Raw genomic sequence first — 21,863 nt, 5'->3', positions numbered from 1 at the left:
TGTGTTGATATGTGGTATTACTCTGGGCAGTTTTCTGTGTTTAACCAGTTTTGCTATGACCATGGAGAGGGGGATTCTAACCTGGTGGGTAAAAGCTGTGTGTCTGGTGAAGGAGAATGTGTCTCCGGCTCTTCTGTGTCTGTGGAGCAGACAGAAGGTGCCTTTCAGCCTGTGATGGTTGAGAATAGTGCAGGTGTCTGAGTTAATTGTAAGTACAACTAAAGCCCGAGAAGGGAATGGTCCTAAGTTTGTGTCTGCTGGGGAGAATGGTCCTGTGACTAGGGTGCATCCAGTTAGTGTCTTGGCAAAATCCCAGAGACCAGACAATTCTGGTGCTTGTAGTTTGCCAGTTGCTAATGTGTGGTTGGAAAAGGGTGCAGCAACTCTGTCTGCTCAGGGTGATACCCTAGCCAGGGCACAAGGAGAGCAGAAAGGTGGTTTAATTGTGTTGCCTACTGACAGTTTGACAACTTGTAACAAGAAGGAAAAGATTCCTAAACTTGTTCCAGGCCAGGGAAAGGAGATTGCTTCTAACCTGTTATCTAGAAAGTCTATAAGTTTGCCTAAAAGGGGATTGTGTAGAGATCTGCCTGATGGGCCAGAGGTGATTCTGAATGTAAGTGAGACCCAGAAAGAGTCTGTGGTGGCTCAGGGAAATGTTCCTTTAGAGAGAGCCCTAGGTAAAGAGGGTAAGGGCAAAATTTCTGAAAGGGGTGAATTGCTGCTTAGAAAAGCTCTTGGGGGGAAAAGAATCCTCATGGTAGCCTGTGCAAGCAGTTTACTGCAACTGAAGGGTGTGAAAGTGATTTAATCAAGGAAGTTTCAGTTCCTAGCAGCCAGAAATTTTCTGTTGTAAATGGATCCACTGACTTTCCTTTTAAAGGATCCAGTGTGGGTAGCTTTAAAAAGGTCTCAGGTGGAGTAGAAGCTGTTAAAGTTGAGCAGCCCTATAACCGTGGCTGTGTGTGGCCAGCGTGTTGGGAAAACAATGGTATTGGAACAGGACTGTCTCCATGCTGATTCTGTGAGTAAGCAGTCTGTGCTTCAGGATCTAAGGACAGATTTGGTTGCTGATGTTTCAGAGCCAAACGGTTTTATGGCTGAACGCTTGAGGATGCAGGGAAGAGCAAACAAACTCTCACCCTCAGACTCTTTGGATTTGTGTGGTATCTCTGTAAGACAGAGTCCAACATTGGAATTGGTAGCAGCTAAGAAGTTAAAAGCTGGTGTTTGTGTTAATGCAAATTACTTGGCTGGCAGGGAGAAGAAAGACTTGCTAATAGCTGTTAGCACAGAGAGCCCACCCCATCAGCCAGTGAATTTGGTTATGCAAGAGAAATCAGGGTTTGATCCTGCAGGACAAGGAGAAAAGAGAAAACTGAATTTTGCAAAGGAAAGCCACAGGTTAACCCTAAAATGCCCAGATTCCTATGGTATTAATCCAAAGGTGTGGCATGACAAACATGATTGTAAATGGACACTTGCAATGAATTTGTTGTTATTGCTAATGGTGATTTTTGTAACTGTGTTGCTATTACCAAGAACTGTAAGAATGTACAATGTGGCCAATCTTTTGGAAAGTCCCTTGAACATGTTGAAAGGAATACCGTATTGTCCCGAGTATAGGCCGCACTTTTTTCCCCTAATTTAAGTTTTTAAACTAGGGGTGCGGCCTATAAGCGGGATCTTGCTAAAAAAAACCCAATAAAAATACTTTCAATCCCAGCCGCGGCGGGGAATCAGAGCGCTCTGGGCTGCCCTCTGATTCCCCGCCGCGGCTGGGATTTAAAGAGCTCTGGGCTCTCCACCGCAGCGGGCAGCCTAGAGCCCTCTGAGTCCCGGCCGCGGCTGGGATTTAAAGAGCTCTGGGCTCCCCACCGCAGCGGGCAGCCTAGAGCCCTCTGAGTCCTGGCCGCGGCTGGGATTTAAAGGGCTCTGGGCTCCCCGCCGCGGCGGGCAGCCCGGAGCCCTCTGATTCCCCGCCGAGGCTGGGATTGAAAGCGCTCTGGGCTCCCCGCCACCGCGGGCAGCCCAGAGCGCTCTGATTCCCCGCCGCGGCTGGGATTTAAAGAGCTCTGGGCTCCCCGCCGCAGCGGGCAGCCTAGAGCCCTCTGAGTCCCGGCCGCGGCTGGGATTGAACGGGCTCTGGGCTCCCCGCCGCGGCCGGCAGCCCGGAGCCCTCTGATTCCCTGCTGCGGCTGGGATTTAAAGAGCTCTGGGCTCCCCGCCGCGGCGGGCAGCCCAGAGCGCTCTGATTCCCCGCCGCGGCTGGGATTTAAAGAGCTGGGATTTAAAGAGCTCTGGGCTCCCCCCGCAGCGGGCAGCCTAGAGCCCTCTGATTCCCCGCCGCGGCTGGGATTTAAAGAGCTCTGGGCTCCCCAGCCTAGAGCCCTCTGATTCCCCGCCGCGGCTGGGATTGAAAGCGCTCTGGGCTCCCCGCCGCGGCGGGCAGCCCAGAGCGCGCTGATTCGCCGCCGCGCCAGGGATTTAAAGGGCTCTGGGCTCCCCGCCGCGGCAGGCAGCCCGGAACCCTCTGATTCCCCGCCGCGGCTGGGATTGAAAGGGCTCTGGGCTCCCCGCCGCGGAGGGCAGCCCGGAGCCCTCTGATTCCCCGCCGCGGCTGGGATTTAAAGAGCTCTGGGCTCCCCGCCGCAGCGGGCAGCCTAGAGCGCTCTGAGTCCTGGCCGCGGCTGAGATTTTCTTTAAGTTAAAAAAATTAAAAATTTATTTTTTTTAAAATAGCACCAAACTTTAAGGGTGCGGCTTATAATCAGGAGCGGCCTATACTCGGAACAATACGGTACATGAGAACACACTTTATGTTAAAAGGCCTTGCTATACTAATGTTTCACAGTTAATGCCCGTAAACAGTATTGAAACTTTTCACAGGGGAAAAGACATTCCAGACCTGATGTGCAGTAGGAAAGGGGAAACTGAGGCACACAACCATATGGCGTTCATGGCTAAATGCCAGAATTTCTGGACAACATTAATATCTACATTGGTTTACTGTTAATTGGGTTCCAAACATTTGCCAGAGCGTGTATGGATAAGGTAGCTATGTTCTTTAGCTCTTGGCAAGATCACATGAAACATACAGGAACCATGCTGCAAAAGCTAACCAAGTTATACCTTAAGTTTGTAAAGAGATTCATTCATGTTATTGAACATGACTTTGATAAACCATTTCTGTTATACACTGGTACGGCCTCTAGCCCAACACTAGCTGTAGTGAGACAGACCCAAGGATGCGGGGGCTCTTGGGATGCAGTCGGTGATGTTTGTGTCATCCCTTCCTGCATCAATTTTGCGTTGTGGGTGTGACGTTATTGATATAAACTGGGACCATATAGAATATGGTTTGCAACCAAGGTCCTGTAGTGGCACCAAATCTTATGTAAAAAGGGGTCATATAGGGTGTCTAAGACCAGGTTATGGGTTGCTGGTTATGATTATGCTGTCTGTATGCATGTGTCATTTTGTAGTTGAAGTTATGAGTATTGGCTGTATACTGTCTGTATTTCAAATTTGTGCTGTGCTTCTGGGAGACATCCCAGACAGGTTGGTGTTAGCTCTGCCTAGCCTGCTTGATGGCCCATTAAGGACCATCAGCTATTCAACTGACCCATTGAGAGGAGGCAGATACGCCGTATAACTCAGCAGGGTGTGCAGGAACTTGCCCATGTGACTGCAGACTCCATTTTGCTGTAATTTTCCACAGTAAGAACAAAGAGGTTCTTACACCTGGAAAAGCCTATATAAGGCTGATGCCTCATCTCCATCTTGTTTTTAATCCTGCTTCTTACCTCTGGAGGGACTTTGCTACAAACTGAAGCCCTGCACAAAGGACTGATGACCCATCCCAGCGGGGGATGTTCCAGAGACTTGATTTGAACCTGCAGTTTACTCCATCACTGCTACAAACCTGAACTAAGAACTTTGCCATTACTGCATGTAATTGATTCCTTTTTAACCAATTCTAGCTCTCATCTCTATCTTTTCCCTTTATGAATAAACCTTTAGATTTTAGATTCTAAAGGATTGGCAACAGCGTGATTTGTGGGTAAGATCTAATGTGCATATTGACCTGGGTCTGGGGCTTGATTCTTTGGGATCGAGAGAACCTTTTTCTTTTATTGGGGTGTTGGTTTTCATAACCATTCCTCCCCAGGACGAGTGGGTCTGGTGGTGATACTGGGAGACTGGAGTGTCTAAGGGAATTGCTTGTGTGACTTGTGGTTAGCCAGTGGGGTGAAACTGAAGTCCTTTTTGTCTGGCTGGTTTGGTTTGCCTTAGAGGTGGAAAAACCCCAGCCTAGGGCTGTAACTGCCCTGTTTAAGCAGTTGGTCCTGAATTGGCACTCTCAGTTGGGTCCCGCCAGAACCGCATCATCACACCTTCTGGTCGTAGGGGTTTGGATTCCTAAGGACCGGAGAGTTGCCCTTGAATCCTTCATTGAGTGAAGCACCTCATTCGTGGTGGAAGCAAAGAGTTTATCACCATCGAAAGGAAGATCCTCTATGGTGCTCTGAACCTCACGAGGAAAAGAGGAAGAGGAGAGCCATGAACCTTGGCGCATGACCACTGCAGTAGCGGTGGATCTTGCTGTGGTATTGGCTGCATCCAGAGCTGCTTGGAGAGCTGTGCGTGATATGATTTGGGCCTCAGAAACCAAAGCTGTGAACTGTTGTTTCTTTTGATCTGGAATGTGTTCAATAAAGTCCATGCACTTGTTATAGTTTCTGTGGTCGTACTTTGCCAGAACAGCAGTATAATTGGCAATTCAAAATTGTAAAGTTGAAGAGGCATACACTTTGCGACTGTAAACGGGTTGGACTCACCCTGGCAGCGCCTCCTACTGGTTGCTCTCCGAATTCAGCTCAGTCCAGCTCCGGACCGCCCTCTGCAGGCCGGTGATCCACCTGTTCTTCTGGCCCCCGTGTCCCTTCCTAGACCCGGTGCCCCTTTCTCTGGGGTGCTGCCCCCTGGCAATAACCCCTTTCTTACTCTGTCTGGGTTTCCCCTTCCTTGGGAACCCCCCACCCTACTATCCCCACTTCGCCTCAGTAGTGGCTACTGCCCAGTCTCTATTTAGCCCCCGTTCGCTGGGGCAGACTGCAGTATCCAGTACTCATCATTGGCAAAGGGGGTTTGGACCTGCTGCCTTGGCCTAACCTTAAGTTGCCCTCTGCAACCTCCCAGTACCCTCTGCCCTCTGCTAGGCCGCAGCCTGGGGCTTTCCAGGCCAGAGCTCCCCAGCTTCTTAGCCTGTCCCCAGCCCTGCTTCACCCTAGGTACCTTGTCTCATCTACCAAGCAGCCAGGCCCATCTCTCTCTATCACCAGAGAGAGACTGTCTGGGCTCCTGGCTTCCCTGCCTTTTATAAGGCCCTGCTCCTCAGTTTGGGGCGTGGCCCCCAGCTGCAGCCACTTCCCTAATCAGCTCAGCCCTGTCAGGCCACTTTTTAAACCCCTTAAAACCCCGGAGCAGGGGTCCACCCTGCTACAGCGACCAAGGAGGTCCAAGTGTTTGCTTTCCTTGTTGGCTGGGGTGGAGCGGGAATATTGTTTGTTCCTTTGGTTGGTTGCGTCCACTACCAGTGAGTTTGGCGCAGAATGTGAGAAAAGGAATTCAGAGCCCTTAGAGGGAATGAAGTATTTACGGTCCGCTTGTTTGCAGGTAGGCTGGCTTGTGGCTCGAGCCTGCCAGATAGACTTAGCCGGTTCCAGAAGGGCTGCATTGATTGGTAATGCCAGCCTGGACAAAGAAGAGGGTTGCAGGATGTCCGTTAGCTCATGTTGTTGGTCTGGGACTTCCTCTAAGTTGATTCTAAGCTCGCTGGCAACCCTTTTAAAAAGGTCCTGGAATTTCGAAAAATCATCTGAAGACATTTGAGGGGAGGGAAGTAATGCTTCTTCAGGCGTTACTTCAGTTGCTACTGGGTCAGGGGCAGGAGTTAATTGATCCTGCAAATGGGAGGGTGCTGCCAAATGTGTCATATCATTTGGACGTTCGTCTGCTGGTGCCAAGCAAGTGCCGTGCCTCATTGAAGTGGAGTAGTGTGTTGCCGAGGAAAAGATGCCCATGGGGCCCAATATTGCCATGGTGGTGGGAAAGGCACAGGTGGTGCCATCCAGGGGTTCCCATACCAGGAGGCAGGATCTCGAGGATATTCTGAGGTAATCTTCCTGTGCCCACGGGTGACAGGGGTCCAAGGATGGGAGTCTGTATACATTGAAAAATCACCCTGTATTTCAGGTTCCCCTTCACTGGAGGAAGGCTGTTCGGACCCTGAATCATTCATAGGGGAGAAGCAGTCCTTAAGCAAGGGTGACTGCAGCATAGGTGACACCAGGAGGTCACTTGACTGGGTAAACTGCAGCGCTGAGGCAGCTGAAGGTGAAGGCTGAAGCTGATAGAGCTGCTGTGAGGGAATCCGGGTCTGCACCGGAGTTCTGACTCTTGGCTCAGTGCCAGATAGCGCTGTCAATGCCGGTGCCATAGCCGGTGCCACGCTATTAATAGCAGGCTGCGGTGCTTCAGGGAGATCCTGGTATGTGTACCATAATCGAGGCAGGCAACTGAAAGCCTGAAGCCTCGGCACCGGAGCTTCGCGCTGCTGCCGCAACCACAGGTGGGTTTGGCGCGGTGCCTGAGGAGCCCGGCTCGTCGAAAGTGCTCAAGTGGGGGAGCACAGGTAAGGAAATAGTAGATCTGACTGGAGAGGGTTTGTGTCTGAGGGTTTCTTCTGCACTTGACAGAAGGTGCCCTCTTTTTGCTGTTTTCTTCTGCCTTTTTGAAGCAGGAGAGCTGTGGCGGTGAGCGGAGGCAGAGTCCATGCCAGGGTCTCAGGCTGACCCTAAGGACTTTTGAAGTAGTATGAGTTTAAGTTTTAGCTCCCTGTCTTTTCTCGCTCTGGAGCTTAGTTTAGTGCAGTGGGCACATTTTGGGGGAATGTGGGTCTCCCCCAAGCATTTTATGCACTGTGAGTGTCCATCCGAAAGAGGTATAGGTTCCTTACAGGAGGAGCAGCACTTAAAGCCTGTGGAGCCAGGCATGTCTGAAGCGGCGGCTGCTGCTGAAATTTTTTTTTTAAATGGTAGAAAAAAGGGTAATAACACTAACTAACAAGAAACTAGCTAACTACAAGTTAATTTAAGATGAGGAAAGAAATTCTTTAACGAGTCTGCTGAGCTCCGTCTCAAGCCGGGGATGGTAGAGAAGGAACCGAGGGAACCGGCCGCGCATGCTCACTAAAGGTACGTCTTCACTACCCGACAGATCGGCGGGTAGCAATCGAATTCTCGGAGTTCGATATATCGCATCTCATCTAGATGCGATATATCGAACTCCGAACGTGCTCCCGTCGACTCCGGAACTCCACCACCGCGAACGGCGGTGGCAGAGTCAACGGGGGAGCCGTGGACGTCGATCCCGCTCCGTGAGGACGGGTAAGTAACTCGAACTAAGGTAGTTCGACTACAGCTACGCTATTCGCGTAGCTGAAGTTGCGTACCTTAGTTTGACCCCCCCCCCAGTGTAGACCAGGCCTAAGAGATATACTCAGAGCAGGGGGGCAGGCTCTGTGCATGCGTGGCTGGTACGAGTACTGCTGCAGAAATCTCTGATCAAAGGCGCAGGGGCACACCGACACCTGCAGTGGAGCACCCACAGGGACACTCATCTCGAAGAAGAACCCCCAGATCCCTTTGAGTAGTACTGTCCCCTAGCCAGTTAGTCCCCCGTTTGTAGTTGTGCATTGGATTTTCCTTCCCTAAAATGTAGTACTTCACTGAATTTCATCTTGTTCATTCAGATCAATTCTCTAATTTATAAAGGTCTTTTTGAATTCTAATCCTGTTCTCCAACGTGTTTGCAACTCTTTCCCGCTTGGTGTCATCCTCAAATTTAATAAGCACACTCTCCATTCCACTATCCAAGTCATTCATGCAAATATTGAGTGGTACCAGATCGAGGATTGGCTCCTGTGGGACTGCATTAGATACATCCTCTCAGTTTGTCAGCGAGCCATTAATAATTATTCTTTGAGTACAGACTTTCAAGTACACAACATTTCCCTGGTTAGCTGATGAGAATGTCATGGGCTCTTCTGTCAAAAGTCTTACTAACATTAAGATATGTCATGTCTACAGTGTCATAAGGCCAGTACCCCAGTTAAAGCAGGGATTAGATTGGTTTGGCATTGTTTGTATTTGATAATCTATGCTGGCTATAATTTATCACTTTACTATCCTCTAGGTGCTTATTGTGATGGAGTAGGGGCTGTCTGTGTCGGGGTTGGGAGAGCCAGGGAGGACTTTAGGTGAGGGACAGGTAGTCAGCCTGTAACCTGAGCTAGGCAGGGGGGAGGGGAGGTCAACACCTTTGCCCGGGGAGCTAGACAAAGGAAAAGAGCCGAGTGGAGAGGGTTGGGTCAGTTTCGGTTTGGGGCTGGGTGGTGGGAGTTCAGGGAATCCTAGGCTGGGATCCAAGCACCCTGAACCCCAGAAGGGCCAGATTGAGAGGTCCTGGCTCTGAACACGAGCTCTGCTGTAGCCTGTGCTCCTGTTGTCCAATAAACCTTCTGTTTTACTGGCTGGCTGAGAGTCACTGTGAGTCCCAGGAAGAGGGGTGCAGGGCCTGACTCCCCCACACTCCGTGACACTTATACACTGATTGTTTAATACATTTTTCTTTCTGGGTATCTAAACTAGGCTTGACTGGCCTCTATTCCCCAGGTCTTCGTTGTTCCCTTTTTTGAAGACAGGTTTTGTTTGCCCTTCTCCAGTCTTGTGGGACCTCACCATCTTCCCGGAGTTGTCAGAGATCATTGTTAACTGTTCCAAGATTGCTTCAGCTAATTCCTGGAGTAGCCCAGGATGAATTTCATTAGGCCCTGCTGACTTTGAAAAAATATTTACATAAATTAAATGTATTAACCTCTTATTTCCCCATTGTGGTTTGTGTTCCTTCCCCCTCTTGGTTAAGAATAATTAATTATCTGATCACAATTACATTTTTTTAGTGAATGCAAAAAGGTATTAAAAACCTTCATCTTGTTGATATCATCTATTATTAGCTCCTTTTCTTTTCTGGTAGGTAACACTTTCCTTCCCCTGTCTCTTGCTCTTAATATATTTATAGAACCCTTATCTTATTGCCTTTTTTGTGTCACTTCCAAGGTGTAACTCAGTTTGTGAGTTAACCTTTCTGATTTTGTCCCCACATGCTTGTGCAATTCTTTTGTACTCATCCATAGACATTTGTCCATGATGCCACTTTTTATAGGATTCCTTTTTATTTTCTGATCATGAAAGAGCTTATGGTAGAGCCATATTGGTTGCCACTCAACAAAGAAATCTTTGTGTCATTGTTGATAGTTCTCTGAAAACATCCACTCATTATGCAGTGACCTTCAAAAAAAGCTAACCAAATGTTAGGAACCGTTCGGGAAGTGGTAGGTAGTAAAGGGGGAAGGATAGCTCAGTAGTTTGGGAATTGGCCTGCTAAACCCAGTGGTGTGAGTTCAATTCTTGAGGGAGCCATTTAGGGATCTGGGGCAAAAATGTGTCTGGGGATTGGTCCTGCTTTGAGCAGGGGGTTGGACTAGATGATCTCCTGAGGTCTCTTCCAACCCTGATAGTCTATGATTCTAAGGCAGAAAATATCATAATGCCACTCTATAAATCCATGGTGTGCCACCTTAAATACTGTGTGGAGTTCTGGTCACCCCATTAAAAAAAAAGGATGAATTGGAAAAGGTGAAGAGAGAGACAATAAAAATGATGAGGGTTATGGAACAGCTTCCCTATGAGGAGAGATGAAAAAGACTGGGAAGGTCCAGCTTGGAAAAGAGATGACTAAGGGGGGATATGATAGAGGTCTATAAAATCATGACTGCTGTGGAGAAAGTGGATAAGGAAGTGTTATTTACCTCTTCGCATAACACAAGAACGAGGGGTCATGTGATGAAATTAATAGGCAGCAGATTTATAACAAACAAAAGGAGTTATTTCTTCACACGAAATAACTAGCAATGCAATGGATAATACGGAGTCTGTTTGGGCAATGGTCACATTGGGGAAGAAAACTACTAGAGCGTCCCCTGGGATAGTGATTGGGGTGTGCTATAGACCGCCGGGATCTAGCCTGGATATGGATAGAGAGCTCTTTAATGTTTTTAAGGAGGTAAATACTAATAGGAACTGTATGATCATGGGAGATTTTAACTTCCCGGATATAGATTGGGAAACAAATGCTAGTAATAATAATAGGGCTCAGCTTTTCCTAGACGTGATAGCTGATGAATTCCTTCATCAAGTAGTTGCTGAACCGACGAGGGGGGGATACCATTTTAGATCTGATTTTGGTAAGTAACGAGGACCTTGTTGAGGAAATAGTTGTAGGGGACAACCTTGGCTCGAGTGATCATGAGCTAATTTGTTTCAAAATAAATGGAAGGATAAACAAAATTGCATCTGAGACTAAGGTTTACGATTTCAAAAGGGCTAACTTTACTAAATTGAGGCAACTATGTAGGGAAGTGGATTGGACTAACATATTTCGGGATCTAAAGGCGGAAGATGCCTGGGATTATTTCAGGTTGAAGTTGCAGGAGCTGTCAGAGGCATGTATCCCGAGAAAGGGAAAACGGTTCGTAGGTAGCAGTTTTAAACCGAGCTGGATGAGCAAGCGTCTTAGAGGAGTGATTAAGAAAAAACAGAAAGCGTACAAGGAGTGGAAAATGGGAGGGATCAGCAAAGAAACCTACCTTATTGAGGTCAGAGGGTATAGGGAAGCAGTGAGAAAGGCAAAGAGCCGGGTGGAGATGGACCTAGCGAAGGGGATTAAAACCAATAGCAAAAGGTTTTTTAGCCATATAAATAGGAAGAAAACCAAGAAGGAAGAAGTGGGACCGCTTAAAACTTTAAACGGAGTGGAGATTAGGGATAATCTTGGCATGGCACAATATCTGAATGAATATTTTGCCTCTGTCTTTAATGAGGCTAATGAAGGGCTAAGGAATAGTGATAGAGGGACTGATGGGAATGAAGATATGGGGGTAGACATTACGGTATCTGAGGTGGAAGCCAAACTTGAACAGCTTAACGGAAGTAAATCAGGGGGCCCGGATAATCTTCATCCTAGAATATTAAGGGAATTGGCGAGTGAAATTGCAAGCCCGTTAGCGATGATTTTTAATAAATCTCTAAACTCGGGGGTTGTACCGTTTGACTTGAGATTAGCTAATATAGTTCCTATATTCAAGAAGGGGAAAAAAAGTGACCCGGGTAACTACAGGCCTGTTAGTTTAACATCTGTAGTATGCAAAGTCATGGAAAAAATTTTAAAGGAGAGAGTGGTTACGGACCTTGAGGCCGATGGCAACTGGGACAAACTACAGCATGGTTTTACGAAAGGTAGATCGTGCCAAACCAACCTGATCTCCTTCTTTGAGAAAGTAACAGATTGTTTAGACAAAGGAAATGCGGTGGATCTAATATCTTGATTTCAGTAAGGTGTTTGATACGGTACCGCATGAGGAATTACTGGTTAAATTGGAAAAGATGGGGATCGAAATGAAAATCCAGAGGTGGATAAGGAGCTGGTTAAAGGGGAGACTGCAGAGGGTCGTATTGAAGGGTGATCTGTCGGGTTGGAGGGGGGTTACCAGTGGAGTTCCTCAAGGTTCGGTTTTGGGTCCGATTTTATTCAATCTATTTATCGCTGATCTCGGAACCAAAAGTAGGAGTGGGCTGATAAAGTTTGCGGATGACACAAAGTTGGGAGGTATTGCCAATTCGGAAAAGGATCGGGATATCCTCCAGGGAGATTTGGATGACCTTGTAAACTGGAGTATTAGTAACAGGATGAAATACAATAGTGAAAAGTGTAAGGTTATGCATTTAGGGATGACTAACAAGAATTTTAGTTATAAGCTGGGGACGCACCAGTTGGAAGTAACGGAGGAGGAGAAGGACCTAGGAGTCCTGGTTGATCGTAGGATGACTGAGTAGGCAATGTGATGTGGCCGCTAAAAAAGCTAATGCGGTCTTGGGATGCATTAGGCGAGGTATTTCTAGTAGAGATAAGGAGGTGCTAGTCCCGTTATATAAGGCGTTGGTGAGACCTCATTTGGAGTATTGTGTGCAGTTTTGGTATCCCATGTTTAAGAAGGATGAATTCAAACTGGAACGGGTACAAAGAAGGGCCACTAGAATGATCCGAGGAATGGAAAGCCTGTCGTATGAAAGGAGACTTGAGGAGCTTGGTTTGTTTTCCTTAACCAAAAGAAGGATAAGAGGAGATATGATTGCACTCTTTAAATATATCAGAGGGATAAATACCAGGGAAGGAGAGGAATTATTTCAGCTCAGTGCTAATGTGGACACGAGGACAAACGGATATAAATTGTCAGTCAGGAAATTTAGGCTTGAAATTAGACGAAGGTTTCTAACCATCAGAGGAGTGCAATTCTGGAACAGCCTACCGAGGGAAACAGTGGGGGCGAAGGACCTCCATGACTTTAAGATTAAGCTAGATAAGTTTATGGAGGGGATGGTATGATAGGATAACGGGTTTAGTCAATAGGTCAATAATATGCCACAATGGTAATTAGTACAAAGGGTCAATGATAGGATATTGTTAGCCTTTTTCCAGAGGGTCTGGCTGGAGAGTCTTGTCCACATGCTCGGGGTTCAGCTGATCGCCATATTTGGGGTCGGGAAGGAATTTTCCTCCAGGGTAGATTGGCAGTGGCCCTGGAGGTTTTTCGCCTTCCTCCGAAGCATGGGGCAGGGGTCGCTTGCTGGTGGATTATCTGCTACTAGAAGTCTTTAAATCATGATTTGGAGCATTCAACAGCAGAGTCAAGGGAGAGAATTATTTCAGGAGTGGGTGGATCGGCTTATGTGGCCTGCATCTTGCAGGAGGTCAGACTAGATGATCATAATGGTCCCTTCTGATCTTGAATTCTATGATTCTATGATTCACGCAATGCACAGTCATCCTGTGGAACTCATTGCCAGGGGATGTTGTGAAGGCTGTAATTATAAATGGGTTAAAAGAAGAGTTAGATAAATTCATGGAGGATGGGTCCATCACCTCTTACTAGCCAAGATGGTCAGAGATGCAACCCCATGGTCTGGGTGTCCCTAAGCCTCTAACTGCCATGTGCTGTGAGTGGATGACAGGAGGTGGATCACTCGAATAGCTCCTTCTGTTCCTTCCCCCCTGAAGCATCTGGCATCAGCTACTACCAGAAGACAGGCTACTGCACTAGATGGACCATTGTTCTGACCCAATGTGGCCATTCTTATGTTTTTATCAGTTTGGCTTTTGTTGATCTGAAGTTCCAAGCACTATCGTTATTAACTTGTTTGGTGCTGCTCCCCCAAACGGGCAGTGGGCACCGTACACCAGCTGAGATAGATGCCGAGTGACTAGCAGTCAGGGGATAATCAGAACCACAGTCTGAGCTGCAGTTGTGTGCAAGAGAATGTTATCAGAGCAAGGTGATTTTGGTCAAAAGCTTGTTTTTGGAGGGCTGTATCTCAGGAACCTCTGGAACAATTAACCCCATGTTTGGACCACTAACCTTGTCCTGAACCCATATGATGAGCAGTGTATTTCAGGACAATATGAGTAGGCATGTAAATTTTAGAGAATTAGAATAGTTGGCCTTTAAAGAGAAAGCTGAATCTTAAATCTAGTGCAGCTGGTGGTCTGCTACAACTTTCTAAATGTAATGAGAATGTGGCAGTCAGGTGCACCCATCTGTGGACAGGAGAGAGTGTGAGGGTCTCATTCAGGAGTCCTTGAGACAAGGGAGAGAATGAGGAGGGGAGAAAGATGATGGGGAGCTGGTGTTCGTGGGGTGACACATAGGCGGGAGGGCTGAGGGGATGAAGGGGAGTGGGGTGTAGAGGACTAATATTAGAGAGAATCAGGAATGTTTGGGTACAATGGAAGGAGGAGGATGGAGGGCATCAGGCAGAGGCGCTCCCGTGAGCTGGTAATGGTGTGAGCTGGGTGAGTTTGGGACTGGGAATGGGGAAATGGGGTGGAGGTCCCAGCAGTGGCGCTGTTGTTGAGGGAGGGTGTTGGGTAGGTGATGTGGCTTAGCTGGGAGTGGGGAACACTGAGGTTAGAGGGACAGTTGGAGTGACGGGGTTGGAGAGTGGTTGCGCTAGGAAGTCGGAGGGTCTGGTGGTGGGTAGGAAGGGAAGGTTTCAGGGAGTCAGAGATTGTAGCACTTCACTGAGGCTGCTTTTGCCGAAGTCTCTAATAACCTGTCCCTAGGCAAAGCTCAGAGCCAGTACTCCCTCCTCCTCCTCCTCCTCGACCTGCCAGCTGTCCTTGACACCATTGACTGTGGTCATCATCTTGATAAGTCCACATTGACGCCAGTCCAACGCATATAATTTATTAGAGCCTGTCTCGACGACTCGCGGGCCAGAGCCAGCATTGCGGAGGTGCATTTTTAGGCCGTATTGGACCTGATTTCCCACGTAAAGAGCCACCTGCTCACCATGGCCCACACATGCCTGCGACTGATGGGCCACATGGCCGCATGCACATACATGGTCAGCCATGCTCAACTTCATCTGCGGCCTCTGCAAGCATGGCTGGCCTCGGTCTATATCCCCAGCACGCACGCCCTGGACTGAGTCGTCATGGTGCCCAGCCACATCCTCTCATCCCTGGACTGGTGGCTGGATCCCAAGTCGGTGCTGCAAGGAGTTCCCTTCATGACCCCATCCCCATTGCTCACCCTGGTCTTGGACATGCAGGTCCTGACAGACAATGTCATCACAATGTATTACATCAACAGACGGGGGGTGCCAGGTCTTCAGCCCTTTGCTGGGAGGCGCTCAGCCTCTAGGACTTTTGTGTGCAGCATGCCAGTGATCTAGTCTCCGCCCACCTGCCAGGAACCAAGAACGTCCTGGCAGATCACCTCAGCAGGATCTTCTAGTCTCGCCATGAATGGTCACTCCATCCGGAGGTGGACAACCTAATCCTCCACAGGTGGGGGACGCCGCAGGTGGACCTGTTTGCATCCATGCAGAACAGAAAGTGCCATATGTTTGGTTCTCTGCAGGGAAGGGACAAAAGCTCCCTGTCAGATGCCTTCTTGATTCAGTGGTCGGGAGCACTGATGTCTGCCTTCGTGCCGGTGCCTTTAACCCACGAGGTCCTGCTAAAGATGATGCAAAACAAAGCAAATGTCATCCTCATAGCCCCCGCATGGCCTCACCAACACTGGTTTGGCATGCTGTTGAGTCTTTCGGTGGCCACCCCACTGCAACTGCCTTTTCGGCCGGATCTGGTGTCCCAGAGCCACAGCAATCTGCTGCATCTGTATCTGCCGACGCTGCACCTGACAGCTTGGCTTCTGTGTGGATAAGTATGGACAAATGGCAGTGCTCTGATGCTGTCCAGCAGGAAACCCTCCACCCTTATGGTAAAGTGGAAGCGGTTCACGTGTTGGGCCTCTGACACATTTGCGCTAAAGAGGCCCCATTGCAGCACATCCTGGACCTTTGCTGCACCTTAAGCTCCTGGGCCTGTCGCTGTCTTTCTTCAGGGTGCACCTGGCAGCCATTTTGTCATTCCACACTCTGTTTCAAGGCAGGACCTGGGGAATACAGTGGATGAGAAGCTGGATATGAGTCAGCAGTGTGCCCTTGTTGCCAAGGCGGCTAAGGGAATATTGGGCTGCATTAGTAGGAGCATTGCCAGCAGATCAAGGGAACTAATTATTCCCCTCTATTTGGCACTGGTGAGGCCACATCTGGAGTATTGCGTCCAGTTTTGGGCACCCCACTACAGAAAGGATGTGGACAAATTGGAGAGAGTCCAGCAGAGGGTAATGAAAATGATTAGGAGGCTGGGGCACATGATTTACGACGAGAGGCTGAGGGAATTGGGATTGTTTAGTCTGCAGAAGAGAAGAGTGAGGCGGGATTTGATAGCAGCCTTCAACTACCTGAAGGGGGGGTTCCAAAGAGGATGGAGCTCGGCTATTCTCAGCGGTGGCAGATGACAGAACAAGGAGCAATGGTCTCTAGTTGCAGTGGAGGAGGTCTATGTTGAACTACAAGAGTGGTGAAGCACTGGAATGGGTTCCGTAGGGAGGTGGTGGAATGTCCATCCTTAGAGGTTTTTAAGGCCCAGCTTGACAAAGCCCTGGCAGGGATGATTTAGTTGATGTTGGACTAGATGACCTCCTGAAGTCTCTTCCAGCCCTTAAAAATAAGACAGTCTTCGCCCATTCCATGATGGTGCATGGTTCTTGAAAGGTTTGGAGTACCTCTGCCCTCATGTCTGGGACCTGGTCTCCCCTTGGGACCTGAATGTTGTGCTGTCAAAGCTCATGTGTCCCCGCTTTGAACTCTTTGCTTCCTGCTCCCTCCTGCTTCTCTCCTGGAAGGTCTCCTTTTTGGTCACTATATCTTTGGCCCATAGGGTGTCTGACATCAGGACACTCACATCGGAGCCGCCTTATATAGTCTTCTATAAGGACAAGGTCCAGCTGCGTCTGCACCCAGCTTTTTTGCCCAAGCTCGTCTCCCAGTTTCATACTGGTCAAGACACATACTGACTGGTTTTTTGTCCAAAGCCTCATGCGATGGATGAGGAATGCAGGCTGCATACCCTGGACGTCAGATGGGCGCGGGACTTCTACATAGATAGAATGAAGCTGTTCTGAAAATCAACGCAGTTGTTGGTTACTGTCGCAGACAGGATGAAGGGTTATCTAGTGTCTGCCCAGAGAATCTCGTCTTGGATCATGGCCTGCATCCGCTACTCTTATGAACTGGCGAAGGTGCCCCTGTCGACTATCATGATGGCTCACTCCACTAGGGTGCAGGCATCAGCAGCCTTCCTGGCACAGGTGCCGATCCAAGAAATCTGTCTGGCTGCAACCTGGTGAGATAATGCGATGTTTATTAGGGTTAGTTTCCAAGCAAGTATATTCCGAAGCTCTTCAAACCAGTCGGGCTTATCCCGATACGCCAATAGAGTCTGTTCCCCAGTGTTCCATTCCCAGCTCTGACACTGCAGAACGTTGCCTGTGTCCCTGTTCCCCGTTCCCTATTCCCGTTCTCCCCCCCCCTTAACAAACATGATTCCAATTTCCCTTCCTCCCCATTTAACACCAGTTTATATAATAATCTCAGCTATACCTTAACCAATCATTTTACTGAAATTTAACTAACCAATCCTAATGTTGTAATATAATTCCCTAACCAATTATATCCCACTACTCTAATTAACTTATACCTGGCAAAATTAATTATACATCAGACAGAAACAATTAGAGAACCAGACAGGTTAACAATAGAAAAGTGGGGAATATAAATATAAAGCAATACAGAAATGAGGGTTTCACAACCACAACCATTGAGAAGTGATTTTCTTTAACAATCTTAAGATCTGTTTCTTTATCTGGTGGTGATGGGCACTATCCGGACAGGATTGTCTTCCTAACAGCCCAATAGCACCTTATTTCAGTGTGACTGGTTTGGGATGTGAGGATGTGACCATATGCTTCCCAGCTTATGGCTTCTCCTGCTGCTTAGCCAAACTCCTTAGCCTAAGAACAAGGCCTCAGATCATCCTAGTGAGAGAAGGCCCATACACAGGCAGACTGTGATTTAGATTCTTTGTTTTTATATCCCTGTAACTAGCTAAGTGATAAAAATACACCTAAGTTCTTAAAGTATAGGCTTTTCAGGCAGGCCTGAATATTTATATTCTAATAGTGGGGTCTGCCCCTTCCCACATTTTCATAGAATATCAGAGTTGGAAGGGACCTCAGGAGATCATCTAGTCCAACCCCCTGCTCAAAGCAGGACCAATCGACAGACAGATTTTTTTTCCCCAGATCCCTAAATGGCCCCCTCAAGGATTTAACTCACAACCCTGGGTTTAGCAGACCAATGCTCAAACCACTGAGCTATCCCTCCCCCCAGTCTTGTCTATTTAGAGTGTAAATTCTTCAGAGCATGGGTCATCTACTATTCTGTGTTTGTACTTTGCCTAGCACAATGAGGACCCACTGTTAGTTGTTCCTAGGCACTAAGGTAATGAATATGATTTATAATCATAATAACTCTCCTGCCACTTTGAGCCAAGGAATCTGGCCTTGGGATGTTACTGCTTAAAAATGAGCTGGGGTTAAAACCATGAAATATTCTTTGTGACAAGTATCCCACAAATTCCACTGACCTCCCTTGTTTTCTTTGCCTGGAGTAGGGTTTCCAGTTTCCAAACTGGATGTGATGTCACATCTGGAACGAGAGGAAGAGTTGTGGATCCCAGACCTCCAGGGCTCTGAGAAAGAAGTGCTCCCAAGAGCTGCCTGCACAGGTAAGAAATTGGATAAACCAACTCAAAAACTGTCTGTGAATACAGGAAACATTCGGGATGTTTTCAAAGACCTTGTGAGCTCTTCAAGTTCAGGATTGTTCCCTGCAGATGTGGAATCATTATGGCAGATGTCACTCATGGCTTCCCACCTATTCTGACTGACAACTGGCAGCAGGTCCCTACCTGATCTCGCTTTCCCCTGAGTGTCCTGGTGAGATGAGGACCAAAACTGATCCCTTCCTCTGTCCTCTGGGGAGGGGTTTGGGGAAAATCTGCTCCTGATAGGTTTGATCTCTCCTGCACATATTTTGGTTTGTTCATCCCTTTTACCATTCCTGTCTGAGATTTCCTTTCTCTCCGGCACAGGGAGTGACCTACGTCTGGATTCTCTCTGTCACCCATCAGGTGATGAGATGGTGAGTGAGAATGAGGAGGAGAAACCCCGGCAGCAGGATGCTGAGCAAGTAGAACCACCTGGGACATTATCAGGAAGATCCAAAGGGAATGTTTCTGGGAGTTGTGCACTCCCAGAAAAATCAAAAGCCTGTAAGACTCGGCCGATGCCAGAGGAAAACATGAGTAGCCACTCAGACCTTATTACTCATGAGAGCATCAACGTGGAAGAGACACACTACACATGCCATGAGTGTGGGAAAAGCTTCAATGGGAGCTCAGACCTTTTCACACATCAGAGAATCCATAGAAGAGAGAAACCCTACATGTGCTCTGAGTGCGGGAAAAGCTTCAGTCGGAGCTCAGCCCTTATCACACATTGTAGAATCCACACAGGAGAGAAACCCTACACGTGCACTGAGTGCGGGAAGCGCTTCAGTTGGAGCTCAAACCTTTTCAAACATCAGAGAATCCACACAGGTGAGAAACCTTATGGATGCTCTGAGTGTGGGAAACACTTCACTGATAGTTCAACCCTCATCTCACATCAGCAAATCCACACAGGAGAGACGCCCTACACGTGCTCTGAGTGCGGGAAAACCTTCAATCAGCGCTCAAACCTTAATAGACATCAGAAAATCCACACAGGAGAGACACCCTACACATGCTCCGAGTGTGGGAAAAGCTTCAATTATAGCTCAGACCTTATCACACATCAGAGAATCCATACAGGAGAGATGCCCTACACGTGCTCTGAGTGTGGGAAAAGCTTCAATCGGAACTCAAACCTTATCACACATTGTAGAATCCACACAGGAGAGATGCCCTACACCTGCTCTGAGTGTGGGAAAAGCTTTAATCAGCATTCACACCTTATCAGACATTGTGGAATCCACACAGGAGAGACGCCCTACACATGCTCTGAATGTGGGAAAAGCTTCAGTCGGAGCTCACACCTTATCACGCATCGGAGAATCCATACAGGAGAGATGCCCTACACATGCTCTGAATGTGGGAAAAGCTTCAATCACAGCTCAAACCTTATTAGACATCAGAAAATCCATCTGAGAGAGAACTGTAATAAATGCCTTGACTAGGGCTGGCCAAAGATTTTTTTTTTTAATTCCATTTGCTAATTCGCACATAGTGATCTTTGCACCGTCTTCACCGTAGTGTCTCAGCTCCCCCTGATAAGTTGCCTGCTTCTGCCTTTTGCAGCTCACCCTTCTTTGGGGTCAGTCCTGTGATATGTTCTATCAACTACTTTCCTTTTGAGTCGTAGGAGTGTGTGTCCCTCCTGCCAGGAACGTTCATCAGCCGCAGGTGGGAGCGAGATCCCAAGAAGCTACACTGAGGCAAAAACTACCTGAGCCTTCCATCCACTAGAGCTGTATATGGCGTTGGCTGCTCAAGTTAGTGATCTTGGTGTAACAAGACAATTATAGTTGTTGTGCAGATGCAGCCCAGTTGCAGTGGTTGGCATTAGCTTCCCCCTTGACCTGACCTAAACACTTGTCAGAAAAAACGACCGGTTCCTTTTGCAAGCATTTGCATTGCAAGGCAGAGGCAGAAGCAGTCTTCTCTGTTTCCTCAAAAGACTGACCAAAAGGTGGTCAGAGCGGACACATTTGACAAGGCACCACTGGATGCTGCATCCCTAACCTCCACTTTACCTGGCAGGTGCCTTGGCCAGCTTAGCCACGGTGCCACTCTGAGACTTTTCTCCCAACTGCTCCATTTTTTATTAATGAGAATGAAAAGGAAGGTGACAGAAGAGTATTGCCTATAAGGATCTCTGTGCATAGACATCCCCAGCAAATCCCAAGGATGTGACACAGGCTCTTCTGTTGCAGCAGTTGCAGTTGAAGCAACCACTTTGCTGATAGCAGCCTTTTCATCAACTCCACACTTGTGATTTGATTCTTTTCAACGCTTCTCTCTAAAGAAGCCTTTTCCTTGGCAATCCCAGTAATTGCTTGATAAGGGAGGTCTCTTCTGTTTCCTAGAAAGGCATAGGAAAACGTGAGTGGAGGAGACTGAAAGCCATTAGGAAACCAAGGCACCACTGGGAGTTGAACCCAGGATCTCCTGTTTACTAGACAGGTGCTTTAGCCAGCTAAGCAATGGTGCCTGCCTCAAAAAACTGCTTTCAGCTGTTCCACATGATGGTCCAGGACAACGCCTGGAAATTCCAAAGTACAGACGTTCCCCATTTCCCTCAAGACTTGCAGACCTTGAGGTATCTGTCTCTCTGTGCACAGAAAGCCACAGCTGAGTTGACAGAGGGCTTCTAACATGTGCTTCTCCCACCAGTCACTGTGATCCTTTAGTGGTGATCACACTGTGATCCTCTGAATATCAGTTGCGGTAACCTCAGCTCAGTTCTGAGTCATGGTAACCTTTCCATCAGCTCCAGACTTCATTTGCCACTTTCCAAGTGTGGTGAGGCGAGTGCCCCACACAGGCAGTTGAAAAGATAAGGCAGCCTTGGAGAGGCTGTGCAGAACCCAACCAATCAGGAAAGGACCTATTGGGAGAGCAACTCAGGAGATGGCTTGTTGGAGTAGCCCATATAATTCCCAGGATGGCCAGCGGGAGGCACGCTCCATTACACCAAGACATAGCTGCAAGGAAGGCTCTCTCTGTCTTGAACAAGCACTTAAAAGGATTGTGCTGACAGATCTTTTCTTTTTATGAAAAGAGATACAAAAAAGGAGCCAACAGAGACATTAGGTTCAGTAAGGAAGAACTGAGAGGCCAAGCCAGGATCTCCTGGTTAGTAGGAAGGCTCTTCAGCCAGCTGTTTCCAAAAATCACTATCTAGATGCCTATTAACAGCTACTGCAGATGTTCACCACAAAACAGACAGAAATGCCAAAATAGTGATCTCCACTGCCTGCAGACATCAAGCTACCAGGAGTTCTGTGCACAGAGAGGCCTCTGCTGGTGGAAAGACACTTTGGTAGAGACTCTTCTGACACCAGCCATGGTCATATAGTGGTTAGCACTCTGTGCTGTGGCATCAACATCCACAGATGTAAGTTCAGTTATGGGGACATTTTTCTTATCTCCACATTTGTCTAGTGGCTCCT

General features: G+C 48.0%; 1 protein-coding gene and 1 non-coding gene across 4 annotated transcripts in view; one reads left to right on the top strand and one right to left on the bottom strand.

The window, feature by feature from the left end:
* LOC123356670 (zinc finger protein 501-like) overlaps positions 1-21,087 on the top strand; it is a 32,800-nt gene extending 11,713 nt beyond the window's left edge. For all 3 annotated transcript variants that reach the window (XM_045000063.1, XM_045000062.1, XM_045000064.1), the window contains 2 exons: positions 18,265-18,378; positions 18,745-21,087. In XM_045000063.1, coding sequence (XP_044855998.1) covers positions 18,291-18,378; positions 18,745-19,868 — 1,212 coding nt within the window. In that variant the 5' untranslated portion in view covers positions 18,265-18,290 and the 3' untranslated portion in view covers positions 19,869-21,087. The remainder of the gene's footprint in view (positions 1-18,264; positions 18,379-18,744) is intronic.
* TRNAT-AGU lies at positions 20,829-20,902 on the bottom strand. The gene has a single exon. It is a non-coding gene; the product is annotated as a tRNA-Thr (tRNA).
* Positions 21,088-21,863: the final 776 nt, after the last annotated feature.

This window comes from Mauremys mutica, chromosome 26 (assembly GCF_020497125.1).
Source record: "Mauremys mutica isolate MM-2020 ecotype Southern chromosome 26, ASM2049712v1, whole genome shotgun sequence".
Taxonomy (NCBI): Eukaryota; Metazoa; Chordata; order Testudines; family Geoemydidae; genus Mauremys; species Mauremys mutica.
Note: the sequence above shows the minus strand (reverse complement) of the source record. Positions and strands in the feature narration are given on the sequence as shown.